Below are 15,366 nucleotides of genomic sequence, written 5' to 3'. Positions count from 1 at the left end.
TCTCTCCAGCAAAAGAGAACAAGAGATGTTGTTAAAATGAAAGCCGTATTTCATGCTTCACATTTCAAATGTTTTAACTGTTTGTTTTTCCGTTTCTTAAATAAAATATTTTAATAACATATTAAAAGCATTTTAATAGTGTGTTTGCCATGGGACTAAGCAGGCTGAGTTCTCTGTATAGCAAACCTTGAGCTGTCTTAACACGGTTTAATGTTGGACAGTGACTCGGTTATATAATCAGTCAACAGGCGTTAACATATTCCATCCAAGTTAATATACCTCCTACATCCCATTGTTTATCTTCTTTCCTTCTCTTGCCTTTTTTTCTTCCTTGGTCTGTCTCTGTATTCTTCCCCTTCATGTTCTTGCAAATCTCTACTCCTTCAGTCCACATCAGCATTCTCCTCCCTTCTGAGCGCTCTTAGTACTAATACCATACAAACTCCACTAGGAATAATTAAACCTATAGAGGAAAAGGAAATTCTGTATCTGGTATCAACACACAACTTCCTCCTCCCTTCTGCTAGTATTTCTGAGTGCAGCTGAATTACTTCTGTCAGTGGAATGAACATATAATGAATAAAGGTTCCCTGTGTTTTTAATGACCAACCACAATGCCAGTCCTCCGTGAAGGCAGGGCCTAAAGTAATGCCCCATGAGTCTTTCATAAAGATAGGTGAATGCTGAAGTATTTTGTGGATATTTGTTTGCTTTTTTAATGAATTTGCTTGCCATGTTTGCATGCTCCTTATGTTTGCTTTACATTAATGTACTTAATATTGAAAGTTATTGGCACATATATTTGCATAAACAAAATGTCAGTCATGTGGAAAAGTTCTTGAAAAAGAACTTGGAAATTTGCGCACACACATTATTATGGAAAGTGCTTGAACATTAATCTAGGCATGGGATGGAAACAGTCCTGTGTGATTTACCTGACAAATCACAATTAAGCATCCCAGCTTGAATACAGAGTATGAAATAAACATAACACAGTCAGTCTGTAGGGTAGGAAAAGTTGAATAAATGAATTTGAGGAGATTGATAGATATTTAGCAAGCAGAAAGAAGTTAAATTTGTCAGATAAATTATTCACTGTGAATTATTCTCATGGCTCCAGTTAATCTGGGTTTGGCGTTTTATTATAATTCTTTAGCTATATGGCAATTCCAATAGAACCAATTGTAATTACATGTTAACTCTTATAACACTGTCATGCTACATTTTGATAATTGTTCACTTAATTCATTTCACTACTCTATGTGCTTAGAACAGCCACCTACTGAATTTTACTGAAAATCGACCTACTTTGGATTTTGTTTCTGTCTCAGTCAGACCTTAGAGTTATTAGCCATGCTTTTATTACCGCAAAACTGAATTAGTGCAATTCCCTATTGGCTGGTTTGCTGCATAAGATTTTGCCTAACCTCTAGGTGGTTCATAATGTGCAGCTGTAGGTATCACTCTGAAATAATTTAACTTGTTTTAATGGGCTCATTTCACTGAATGCCTGTTATTAAGGTTACTTATCACTTTACATTATAATTCTCCTTTCAGTTGCTTAAAACTTCATAAAACTCTTACCTTTATTGCTGAAATTTCCATACTTGGTCTCTAGCAGAGGTTGAGATTTTTGGAAAGTTGGGTCAAGATAGTTCAGACACTTAAGAATAAAGCTAATTTAAAAACAGGGAATTATGTTAGTAAGACTACTTGCACATCAACAAAAGATAATTCTTTTGAATCGCTTTAGTGCTTCAGGAACTTGGATTTGGAACTTGAAATTTGGCAGAGGAATAGTGCTGAGATCAGTCATGTCTTTTGCTGTCCTTGTGAAAATCCATCAGCATTTGGTTCAGTTATAAACCATGGAAATTAAGCACACTCATGTGCTCAGCAGAATTAAGTAAATGTTTATTTTCTCTCTTACCCATATTATCTCAAAGTTCTGACTCCTGTCATGTTGCACTGTGCATAACCCCACTCCTGTAAGCCTCCAGCATTACCCAGAGGGACTGCTCTGATTGTTTTGACTATGTTCCATATATAGATAATAGATCCTTCTGCTTTCCTTTAGGAAAATACTTTTTGGCATATGGTGTGAAGAAACACTACACTAACAGGACAGCCTTTGATTCTACATTGGCTTCTGTATGACCATTATTGTAGTATCTGAGTGCCTTACAAAGACTAGTACATTTATCTTCACAACACTTCTGTGAGATAGGGAAGTATTATTTTCCTCAGGTGGGACCTGAGGCAGATATTATGCTCAAAACTTACAGAAGTGCCTACTAATTTTGAGTCCCTCCATAATTGGGTGTTTAACTTAGCATACCTGAGTCTTTAGGGGAGTAGAAAACCTTAAGTTCAAGTTGAGTGCTCAACATGTCTGGAAATCCGGTTCTTTGTTTCCCAGGAAATAAGAAAAATGTAATGAATGGACACCCTCAAAAATTTTGGCCTACATGATTTTTTCCAGCACCACATCAGAAGTTTCAGCAGCACACCTGGTAATAAATACACTAAAATTATGAATGATTCATACTTTGATTTAAATAGTTTGGGTTTAGAAAGGAACTAGGGAACAATTAAGGATTGTTCACAAGGGAAAAAAAAATGCAATTTACAAGTTCATAGCACCATGGATTAAAGTTTTAAGGGTATTTTATGCTATTTTATTCAGAAATATAGTTGGAAAATAGATTACTGCTCTCTGATGTAAAATGTGTTTTGTTATATTTACCAGCTTGATACTCAACAATGAGTTTTTTCACCTATACCACCAGATGGCAATCTAACATAAATTTTAGAGATCAGTCAAAATAGAGACAAAAAGAAGGGAAGCATAGCAAATATTTACTTATTATTTTCATTGTACAATCTTCAGTGTTTTTTTTGTTTTGTTTTTTTGTTTTTTTAATTTCCAGTGGTCTTTACTATGTTTCTGTCCACAGTAGTAATAGAAATGCACAGAGCTGGAGAAATTGCCTTCCCCTGGATCAAAAGAGCCTAGAGAGCGTAGTTGTTTAGGCAGCCTGCATGCTCAGCAGAGATCTTTTCCTGATCCCTTCTTAGTGTTGGTAAGTGACAGCAGCATTTTTCTTTTAACTAACAGGGCAATCAGCTCTCCATGCAGGTCAGCATAAATAACATTTTATGTTTTGCCAACAGGAAGATACTACAGAAAAACAGCATTTGATAGTTTTGTTTCCAGAAACAAAGCAGATCAGCTCCATTTTGCACAATAGAATCTTGTACTTTCTGTAATCAGGAAGCCATAGGAAATCAAGTGGTTCTTTTAAAGAATCTGTATTGCAGAGTGCTGAAAAACACCATCACCAAAAAGGAACTGGAAAAGGTCTCTGAATTCCAAAAATCTGATGTAAAGAGGTTTCTAAGGTTAAAACAAACAAACAAACAAACAAAAGGCATCCATAATTTATAAAACTCATCTCTAACTTAACTCTAATAATATCTCATGGAGAGAACTTCTCACATGAGATAATATTAGGCTGCTATGTGATTGTATGACAGACTTCAAAAGCATGTGTCATGCTGTGAATATATGGGAGTTAAGAAGTATGTTTTCCTGGCAGCCTGAAAGATCTGAGTCTGTTTCTGAATGTTGAATTGTAGGTCTTACAGATTTCAGCAATGGGGCTTCAGGCAAAGAAAATGGAACTGTAATAATTTCTAATTTAGCAAAATAAATTCTCATTAAAATAAAATCAGGTTTTATTAAACACCACATCACTTATTTTAGAACATATTATTATGCAAACATAATGAAAGAACTTCATTTAGATATTGGAAGTAATTTTGGCTTTTGTTCCAATAATTCCATTTCCAATCAAATGAAAATAAAGCTAACTTCAAAACAAAATAGCAAATGTAAAATAGCTGAAAGTTTAAACAAGAAAGCTATGCTAGTTTGCTCTTCAGAGTTTATTCTGAATGGAAAACCCATTTTATGCTCAGCGCAATTTTCATATTTTCTAAAGCTCAAAATTATTTCTGGTTTCAAACCTTCTCCACCTTAAAACTGCCTCACTTTGAAAGTATCCCTGAAGCTTTCTGCAGTGCCAGTGGAACTCTCCAACTCTTCAGCTGCCTCCTGCAAAAAGGGCCAGGATCTTTTTAGGTCTCAGCATTTCCTATGAGGTACTGCCTTTGCCTCTCATTGACTGCAGTAGCATTTGAGGGTACTTGGCAAGATGTTGGATTGCATTTAAAGCAGTACTGATGATGAGTATGTAGTGGACTCTGTAATGTAATGTTGCTTCTCTGTTTAAAAATAAATGTATCAAAGAGGATGATCTGAAAATTCAAAATAAAACCAAACTAGCTCTGGTGAAAAACAAAGTACTGACATCCAGGATAGTTTTGAAGACATAAGAAAGATAGAATTTTTGACAGCACAGAAGAGAACAGTCATAGACTTTTAACTAAGGTTTAGAAATGCCTATAGATAAATCATCCCTCTGTTTACACTACGAGAAAACTAGTAGTTTTAAAATCTCTTGGCAAATGTCCTTCATATTGTCCATTTAAAACCATAATTATTCTGGTATAAGCTGTAAAAATTCTAATTCCATAGCAATCTATTCCTCCCAAAAAGAAAGAGGTGTAAACTTAGAGGAACAACTTAGAGTGGAGCAATTATAATTATTATTAACCAATGCTCTTACTGTTCCAAAAGTAATAGATATTATTACAAAGTCTTTGCTTACTAATGTCCAAGGCATCTTTTCTGCCATCTGTGGGAGATCATAACTCTCAATAGGAGTTGACCATGAACTAGTTGCTAGAAATGGGAAGAAAAATGGTAGATGGCTCTCATAATGCTACTGTACAGGTTCTGAGATAGGAGCAGAATACAGAAGAAAGATTGACCATTGCAGAGCAATTCTGGTTTAGAGATTTAAAAATTAGAATGGATCATTGTGAACATTTGACCTCCTATATAATACAGGCCATAGGACTTCCCCAAAATAATTCCTGTTGAATTAGAGCAGAACTTTTAGAAAAACATCCAGTCTTGATTTAAAACTTGTCAGTGATCTACCACAACCCTAGGTAATTTGTACAAGTGTTCATCTACCTTCATTGTTAAAAATGTGTGCCTTATTTCATGTTTCAATTTGTCTAGCTTCAACTTCCAGTCTGGATCTTGTTAAACTTTTGTCTGCCAGATGGAAGAGCTCATTATCACATTTTTCTTGCCCATGTTGATATGTACCGACTGTAATCAAGTCACTCCTTCACTTTCTTAAGCTAAACAGACTCAAGGAGTTCAATCACTATAAGGCATGTTTTCAAATCCTTTAATCATTATTATGGCTCTTCAGTTTATCAACATCCTTCTTGAATTGTGGACACCAGTACTTAACACAATATTCCAGCAACTGTTGCACCAGTGCCATTTACAGAGGTGGTATAACTTCCTTACTCCTACTCTATATTCCCCTGATTATACATTCAAGGATTGCTTTGGCCCTTTTGGCAACAGCATTGTATTGGGAACTCCTATTCAGCTGATTATCCACAGTGACACCCTGCCTTTTTCAGAGTCACTGCTTCCTAAGATACTCCCTCAGCATGTAACTGTGGCCTATATTCTTTGTTCTTAGTAGTATAACTTTATATTTGGCCATAATAAAATGCATACTATTTGCTTGTACCCAGCTTATCAATCAGCCTACATCAGTCTGTATCAGTGACCTGGCCTCTTAATTATATACTGCTCCCCCTGTCCTTGTCACCTGCAAATGTTGATAGTGATGATTACATGTTTTCTTCCAGGTTGTTATACCCTCATGTTATTTCAAATATTATTTTCTTTCATCTTTTCTTAATTTGCATCATTCTTTTTTCTTGAGTCAAATAATAAGAAATAATTTTTAAAGTTGTGGAATGTGCTGGTATTTGACTACTGCAGGAGTGTGACATAGAATCTTCTGCTCATTTTAAGCACTTGAATCCACTGGTGGTGGACCAGGCCCCTACGTCTCATTAAATCAATAATAGCTAAGAATTCAAAAATATTTGAGAAATAATGAAGATATATTTCCTTTTATGTTTAATCACATTATCAATGTCCTGATTTCACCTGAGGATTTTAGTATTAATGGATTTAAGAAATGAACAGAACATTTTAAATGCAAAGGATCACAATCCAATGCTATAATAAAGCTCATCTAAGGACCATAACGACCAATATTTGTAAGCCCCAATACATTTCAGAATCATGATTCCCATAGGTATTTTGACTTAAAAATTGAAATAATTGACTCTTGATGACCAGCAGAGTGAAATCCTATAGATGAAATATATCCCAGTGGAGACAGCCTGCGTATGTCCCTGCACATCACTTAAACCTTAGAACTCACCTTAAAGGCTTTTTAGCGAGGCTCAAGTGTTGGGTGTGGTTTTTTGGTGGCTTTCTGAACTGGTGTGTGTTTCACTCTTACAATTATAAGAGCAAAATTAAACTGAACACATGCACCCCAAGGCATTGCAGAGAGCCTTTTCGTTTTTATTAGAATGTATTTCCAGTCTCTTACTCATTGTTCTAGAAAGAAGGTCAAATGTTAAATCCTATATAGTATGCAAAAGCTTTCCTAGGAAGAGCCTAATGGAACCAGCCATTATCCAAAGTGTGTTGTGACTCAGTTTTTGAGCTCCAACAATATATATAGACAAACAGTGTAATACCATCCACCTGAAGCTCCCACACTTCTGAAAGTGCCAATATATGCATACACACCAATAAGCTTTGTGAGCATCTTTCAGAAGTCTTCTGATCTGTCTTTGATTAGTGTAAACCAACTTTCTAAAAGCTAAAACAACTAAAAATTGTTCAGTTCCAGATATTTTTCCAGTGGCAAAAGCATGGACATTTAGTTCTCTCTACAGTACTGTTTCTCTTTGCCAGGCTGATGCCACTATGAAAATTCTAATTTATTGGTTGGTGGCAGCAGCGGTAAAGCCTGCCAAAAGCCAAGCTAAAAGCAAGAGCTCATGTGAAGAGTCATCATGAATCTCTTAGTAAAAGGCTAGAGCTAGGTGTTGGAGCATAAGCAGAGCTGCATGACAGCAGCATGTCTTTTCATGGCAGAAAGAAGGATTTATTTGAAAGATTTGGTTTTGCTTCTTGTAATTTTTTGTGGAACAAATTAAAAAAAAAATTAAGACATTCTCTGCCAGGAATGGATTCAGTTGGAAGATACACTAAGGGAAATGACTCCAGGGAAGAATTCACCTAAGATCAGTTGATCGGAATCAGGATAATTTATGTAGATTGTGTTCCCCAGTTTCTGTCAATTGACTGTAAATCAGTTGTATTTAGTGTAAGAGCAGAATCGGGCCCAATATGATCAAAGAGCTTGCATTCTTAATTAAAGTAGTTATACGTCCTATACATATTTTTTCTCCCTGAAAAGCACACTTGGTCATTTCAGATTGAATTATTAAAACTGCTGTGAACTGGAAGTAAATTATTTTCAATTGCAGCTTCAATAAACCGGCACAGCTGAATTGCAAGAAAAAACAGAATGCAGAAGTTAGAAATCAAAGAGATTGTGTTTTGTGTGAGTGAGACTTATCTGATTAAGTGCAACTCCATAAACTACTAGATCTCAATCTCAGAGAGCCCATGGGAAAGCCTGAAAAAAATTGACAGCTACGGCTTCTTGAGGAGACTATACATTTCATTACGCCATAACAATTGAAAATACTTCTTATTAAACATGTTGACATAATATTAAGCAGAACAAAACTGAGGAATACAAGTACTGTACAGTGGTATTGCAGTTCAGTTGTCAGTTTTAAAAACATGGATCTAAACAAAATGTTTTCTTTATTGGGGCAGTAAATTGTTTCCCAAAATAATACATAGAGTACTTTGTAAAACTGAATATCAGGCGAAGAAAAATAGAGGGCCTTAACCAAAAAAAAAAAAAAAAAAAAATTGCTGATGGAAATTGAGGTTAGGCAGAATTTTAGCCATGTTGTAGCTCTTTGTGTGCTGGTATAATGCTATATGAGCTTTCAGATCAAAGTAAGAGAATATGTAAAGTGGCTATATCTGTTGGTTTCAGAGGTAGTGAGTGAAATTCTTGCCCATTGAAGTCCATGGCAAAACTCCTATTAACATCAATGGGGCCAGAATTGTACCCAATCTTTTACAAAACAGAGAGATATGCATGCGAGTGGTGTGAATTAATTTCATGTGCCTCAGGAAATCTCACACTCAGTAATGATCTGGAACCAAACTGTGGGACTGAACATCCCTGTATGTGTAAAATGTTTGATACTCAGTTTTTGAAAATGACTCCTATTGTTTTCAGATGGGTCAGACGTAAACTCAAGTTTCCTGACACTTTTAACATGTGCAGGGTGTCCCGAGTCCAGATCAGATCTTACTTCTGTACCTGCAGTCTTTTTTTATTTTAACAGACCTATCAACTGTCACTATTTTCAGATGACTACTCTAGATGTATTAGTACAGTTTAAAAGCAGGCATCGTATATATTTTGCAAAGCTTATTGAGTGGTTCTTTAAGTTCTTTTCATATGCAGTAGCATGTTGTATAGTGTGTGCTACTATAGGACTGCACAGAAAACTTGCTGTGGTATAGCAAAAGTACACATTACTGTATGCCAAACCCCACTGGTTGTGTAAAAAGACAGATGAGAGAACACCGTACACAAGGCTCCCACCTGCTGCTGTCTTCTCAGAGGACACTGAGTGGTCTGATTTGATGTCTTTGGGTATGGACAGTAGGCCCACTCCTTTCATTGAATTTTCCCATAGATACTTGGCTTCCCTCAAAAGCCCTCTGAGAATCCTGGAGAGGTCACTCTTCATATCTCCCCACTGTGCAGTGAGAAGGAACTATGGGAGGAGTGGGTCTCAACCCTCTTTCAAGTGTGGTTGAAATAGAATAACTGATTTCCAGAGCAGCAGAAATATTAGCTTTATTTTGTATCTAAATATTCTAAGAAGATATTTAACTGAAAGGGATCCAGGTCTCCATTTTCCTACTGTCAGAATTGGATAGGAGCTAATAGGGATGATCACTGTTCCAGCTCTACCTGACTACCCCTTCTTGAGAAGTCACTTGCCTGGCCAACTCAGCATGTGGCTTTTGAGTTGCCTCTTGTCAGGCAAGTGCCTCCTCAAAAGTAGCAGGAGAGCCATTGTTTCTCCACAAAATCTCTGCTTCTCCTGGGAAGCCTTGAAGTTGTAAAGAAAGAGTGAGAGAGAACCCTTGAGATACCTAGTCCCTAGATGGGGGAAAGACAGACTGCTATACAGGCATTCTATTCCCTGGCTGGTTGCTATGCTTCTTTGAATTAAGGAAATAGAATGGTAGTGCTTATGATTTTTCTGGGTTCCACATCTTTGATGGAAATGAGGATGATTGTGTCATTAGGACATGAGTCTGTGACTCAGAAGATCTGGTTTCAATTCCTGGTTCCACCATAGACATCCTCTTTGACCCTGGGCAAGTCATTTTCTCTCTCTCTCCTGTTTCCCATCTGTAAAATGGGAATAATCATAGAAGTGTAGTACTGGAAAGAACCTTGATAAGTTATCTAGTCCAGTCTCCTGCACTCAAGGCAGGACTACATAATAACTAATACCTAACTAAGAAGTACCGTGTGCCTAAAATAACGAGGTACTGCGATATTGTGATGATAGGGGCCATATAATGATATAGATAAGAAAGCCTTATGATCACTTTGAACCTGGTATCATAAATCTGAACAACCCAAACTTTGAGAATATGATGTTCCAGTTTTATCCCACTGTTTTTTGAGAATTTGCTTTGGATGAAGTAATATATAAATGCTAAAGATTTTTACTTGAGTCTCATTTAACTTGGATTTAAAGTTATTTTAAGTTTTATTTTAATATAATTGTACCTTATTCTTTAATTGAAATATATATGATCCACTAATACTATGTTTCAAGTGCACCTTCACAGTGCTTCAGATGAAAACTTTGCAATCCATAGTATGACTCCTATTAGAAAGAGACAGCATTAACAATTACACATAGTGGTGTTAGACTATTAAATCATCTTGCCAATTAGACTCGCAGCTGCTTATGCAGAGAAGCAATAAATAGACGTTAATGTGAACAGGCTGAAAAATCAGTTGTCAAAATTCAGCTCATCCTATGGTGATCTGTATTCCCATCCGTTGCTGAATTTATGTTCACATGCAAAACTGTAGACCCTAATCTCTGAAGATGGAAGTGTGAGCTTTGCTTTTATTAACACTTCACCATTATTGCCACTCTGGACAGACATTGATAAGAGGGGGAGAAAGAACCACTGATGCATAGAATATTTCCTGCAATGCCTTAACGATAGGTTTTTCTCTAGGGGGCAAAGAGACCGAAAGAAAGGAAAGGAATTGCTTGCTGTGAAACTGGAGAAGCAGCGCAGTTGGTTCTGGCAGTGAGGGGGTTGACTGACAGTCTGCAGTGCAGTGGAGTTAGCTGGGCTCCCTATATGGCTGTGGATTAGCTATATGCTAATACTGATAGGAGAAGAGGAGCTGTACGGAGCACAGTGAGCTGCCAGTGGAGACAATCAGAGTCTTAGCAGAGCTGACTCCTCAAGAGCCATGGCTGAAGGGGGTGAAGGAGGGGAAGATGAAATACAGTTCCTGCGAACTGTAAGTATCTGCTTTTTTGGGTCATGCAGTAGATTGTTTTACTATATCTTGTGTCTGTTCCTGTTATCTTGTATTAAAAATGAAATGTTATTTCTGTGCTGGCTTTGCAAAGTGGGAGGCTTGATTTAGTCAGTAAAAAGATAATGCTAGGATACGAGCTATAATAGCACTGGGCAATCTCAGTGGGTTCTTCCTTAAATCTGCTCAATAGCCTGCCTAGTACCAGTTTGGTATAGGGAGACCTATTTCCGTTATAATCCCTCTGCGTTTGAAGCGTCCTCATCAACTTTGTACTTGGGTTTCTAAATGCTGCATGCCAAATATCTGACCTCTGAAACTTGTGTCTAGGTTAGATTTCACTGACATTAACAGAAGCTTTGCAGATGGGAGAGCCCTGAAATGATGAATAAACCAGGCAAGAATGCCCCTTGATGACCCTCTTCTAACACAGACACACGCAGAAGCACACTTTGTTGGGGGAGACACCAACAGAGGTAGGGGTGGTGACTCCAGAACTGTCCTGGGATATTTTCTCAGTTTAAAGGTTTATTTTAAAAGGAAAAAGGATTTCTTTGGCTAGGGGTGTTAATTAGTGAAATAGCCTGCACCCAGTGTAATTTTCTATAAACGGTCCTCACACCATTCTTCCTTAAGGCTTTAGACAAACCTAGTGACAACCAATTTGGACTTTTAAGCACGTGCTGTTCACACATTAAGTTTTGCTAATGGTGGTGGGGGAGACTTCTTTTTCTGAACTCCCTTTTTCATCCTATACCTTAGTATGTGTCAGAGTGTAAATTACATGAGGAAAATCTTGTTGGTTCAAGTGCGTTCCCTCCTCTCACATCCTCCTCACTCCCCATTCATTGTCAAAAATGGTTCAGGAACAGAGAGCCCCAGCATTGGTGATACAACTTTAAAAAGCTGAGATTCCAAATAGACAGACTCACCACCCAAAATAGATGTTTGCCACACATCATTTCTGGGAGGGTGGTAGTGGCTGCCGCTGCTTATGTAAACTGTTAGGTGTGTTGAAGTGTCATTGGCACTTTGTTGCCTGTGAGAGTTCATGAAAAAACAGATAATCTCACTGAAGAATAGTCTTCCCTCCCCATCCCCCCCACTGCCGTTTGAAGGTGTATCTCTTTCCCAAGACATGCCTGACAGATACCTCAGCCTTGGAAAAAAGCTGCTCTCTTCTGACAACAAATCTTTGAGTGCACTTCACCTTTTCACTTTCTAACAGGTTCCCTTGACAGAACACCCTTTCTCAATAACCAGGTAAAGGGCTTTGCCCCTTCTCAGTTGGGCTATGTCTGCCACATGAGATGGCGGTGACTCTGCTGTTATCCTTTCTCGCTGGTCAGGGGGTCTCTGTTGTGATCTTTTCCAGCTGAGATAGAATGAAGTACTAAGCACAGGAGGAGTTGGGGAGGTTGTAGATGAGTATTTCTTTTCCTTAGTGCTAGAGAACATTATATTGGAAGAAAGCTGCTGTTTTTCATTGGCCAGGACTGTGATTACTCATTTTGCAGACCTAGGTTCTCCTTGCAGGGCACAAAAGCAGCAGCTGCTGCTATCTCCTCTCCACTTCAGGAAGTGGGACCTGCTATTAGATTCTTTCCAGCCTTGCCTACTGACAGGGAATGATAGCATTTTATTAGGTCCTAGGGTTCTATAGTGATAAGGTCCATAAAAACCTAGATATACATCTTTTATTGCCTGAACATTATACTCATGCATGCACACAGCATAACAACTCCTACTCAACTATTCATAGCCCTCTTTCTCCTCAGTGGAATTGGATAGCCTATCAGAATATTTCCCAGACCAAAAGTCTTTCATCCAGGATTGGAATCACCTACTGAATGTTCCACAGACCTCCTTCAGAATAGAATCTTGTACCAAACACATCCAGCTCAGTCAGAAGAGGCTATCGTTTTTTGGCCCTACACTCTCTTCTTTTTGAGTGCATAGGAGCCGAGTGCCTAAGGGTATTATAGGGACCACTGTGCACTAGATGTGTCTCCTTTAGGATGATGTATAAAACAGAAGATCAGATCACATGTGAGTCTTAAATATCTTATGGCATTTTAAGAGCAACTATATTAACTCCATTGGTGTAGCAAAATTCCATTTTGCTTTTGTAAAGCGGAATTTGCTAAATTTTCATTTGATATGATATTCTTTACTATCAGACTTAATCTAATCTAAACTTTCAGACTAATTCTGTAGTTTTGCTGTGTATCATTTTAAGACTACAACCTTCCCACACAGAAGTGGCTGCATTTCAGTAATGGGTGAAGTGATATCTATATTCATTTCTAAAATTTGTCCACTTATATACACACACACACTTAGGTTGTTCATGCCCCAAAAAGCTTGGAGTTTTTTGTTTTGTTTTTTGTTTTTTTGTTTTTTGTGTGTGTATTCAGTGCGTACCTCAGAGGGCTCTGATCCCTGATTGAGGCCTCTAAGTGCTACTATGATATGTGATAATAGAAATAAATAATTAGAAGACTTATTAATTTAACAGTAATTATTTTTCATTTTCCAGCTGGCTATTATCTAAACATTTTGAAGATAGACTATACATTCAAGATGAATATATATCTTCTTTTTGGTTTGTACAGTAACACAATTGCTACAATCTTCATCTGTGGAATATATCTTTTGAACTTTATTTAGTGTTGCCTTTGATAATATTTGGAATTGCTTCTTTAAATTAGTCTCTGCTAGTGACATCTGCCCCCGGCCTTTATTCTAGACACTAAGTAATTTTGTGTGTGTATTGGAAGGGGCAAGCAAAAAAAATGATACACTTATTATGTATCAGATGTTTATCTCACAATCTACTACTGTCCTCCAAAGCCCTTCCCCATACCCTTTGTTTGTATGGAACAGGAAGGGGTTACAGATTATAAACCACTCACTCGTGTGAAAAGCACCATGCACTTCTGTGAAACTGTGAGTAAATAATGTGAAACAGCATATTTTATCCTTAGGTATAGAAGGGGTAGAAAAGAACCCTGTCACTGTTGGCCAGGGTGGGTTGGTGAGTGAGAGACCCCCTCAATCAAGTCCATCCTCAGCACTGATTTTACTGCTGTGTTTGAGTTTGCCAGTGATTGTTACTCATTATGGCTTTTTTCTAAAGTTCTTTGTCACTCTGGTTGCTGCCAAACCAACCAAATATGAGGTAATGTCTTGGATCAGACAGCATTTATGTTGCTCCATTGAAAATACCCACATAATTTTGTAACAGGGGACTGAATGAAAGAAAGTAAAAGTAGTTATACTCACATTTACAGTGAAATATGCCACACTAATTTTCCAGGTTGCAGTCAATGTGTGGGGGGTAATATTGATAAGTGGGTGTACAGTACATTATGAACAATACTTTGGCATTTCCTGGACCTCATCCCACCAGAAATAATTTCCATTTCCCAGCCAAATGAATCACAGTTGGATCAGAACAAAAATTCCTGATTCCCCTTTCCCAAGTATAGTAATTTTGCCTTGCTTTTCATGGATGCTTACAGTGTGTGTACATGCATATACACCTTTTTCTCCAACTTGTTATAAATTCTCCATTATAGCTGTGGACAGAGAACAATGACACTATTTTTTTAATTGTGTATTCTGCTCCTGACCTCACTTGTCCTCTAACTCCCCTTATGACGACTCTCACTGATGTAATTGCAGAAGTGTTCAGAAAAACACACCAGAATACAACCAGTACATAAGGACTTATGGGAAGGAGAATGAGATTGTTCCATCTAATGTACTATGAGTGAAGCAGTCTGTTGTATTTGTAAAGAGAGGGAATGGGAGGAGAATTTATTTTTAACGTGTTTCAGAGACCTAGGCCAGAACACTTAGGTTTGATTTTTTAGAAGTTTAGTCAGATCCATTTTGCAAAGCTAGTTGCACATAGTTGAAATGATTGTGTATGAGAATATTTGTTTTTTCATGTATCTCACTAATCATTTGGGTGGAAAATTACAGCTCACAGTCAAGACAATTGCACATTTACCCACCTAAACTCTTGAATATCAGGTGCTAGATTTTCCGGTGTCTAGTTGTAGAAAGGGAGATGGGCAGAGGTCTCTGAATTAATCGTAAAAAATGAATATCTAGAATCAGTGTACAGTACTTTCAACCTTTCCTAACTCTTGGGTATTAGCCAGGTTTTATTATTAGCAAAATTAACCATAGTCTTACCTTTTTAAAGAGAATATACTAGGGTACTCCACTTTGCCCCTGATTAATGTTGCGTAGAGACAGTTCTTTCTGGATAAACCTAACAGATGCAATCTTATCCGATCTGTGTCCCTGGTGATACTATAGTGTAAGTATGAAATATTAAAACAATCCATCTGCCACAGAGCAGCTTAATATCTCATATTCCATACTAATTATTAGGTACCACTCCTGCATACTAGTATCCATTTCCACGTATTTAACACAGATCTGAGAGGTTTGATTGGGCATATGACAGAGTGGATGCTCATACTTTGCTAACCAGTTTGATAGCTCTGAGCAAGGAAGTACCAAGGAATTTCAGAAATGCTCAACTCCTAGAGAGAGGTCTTAGAGAGAGGTCTTTGACAACAGTCAATCTCATAATGAAAGATTTCAGCAAGCTGCACAGGAAATTACAGACATAAGGCTA

The 15,366-nt window shown here is 37.4% G+C and overlaps 1 protein-coding gene across 2 annotated transcripts in view; it reads left to right on the top strand.

The window, feature by feature from the left end:
* The first annotated feature begins 10,557 nt into the window (after positions 1–10,557).
* Positions 10,558–15,366, top strand: part of RYR3 (ryanodine receptor 3) — a 477,864-nt gene continuing 473,055 nt past the window's right edge. The window contains exons 1-2 of one of the 2 annotated variants that reach the window (XM_067558029.1): positions 10,636–10,691; positions 11,040–11,185. Coding sequence is in view for 1 of the 2 variants with exons in the window: in XM_067558027.1 (XP_067414128.1) it covers positions 10,641–10,691 (51 nt within the window). In the remaining variant the exon portion in view is untranslated. Of the gene's footprint in view, positions 10,692–11,039; positions 11,186–15,366 lie in introns of both variants that reach the window. The other variant, XM_067558027.1, reaches the window with a different exon arrangement.

The sequence above is a fragment of the Emydura macquarii genome, unplaced genomic scaffold, assembly GCF_026122565.2.
Source record: "Emydura macquarii macquarii isolate MOO-44397 ecotype Brisbane River unplaced genomic scaffold, CSIRO-AGI_Emac_v2 contig_1876, whole genome shotgun sequence".
Taxonomy (NCBI): Eukaryota; Metazoa; Chordata; order Testudines; family Chelidae; genus Emydura; species Emydura macquarii.
The sequence above is the reverse complement of the archived record's forward strand: the minus strand, read 5'-3'. Positions and strand labels throughout refer to the sequence as shown.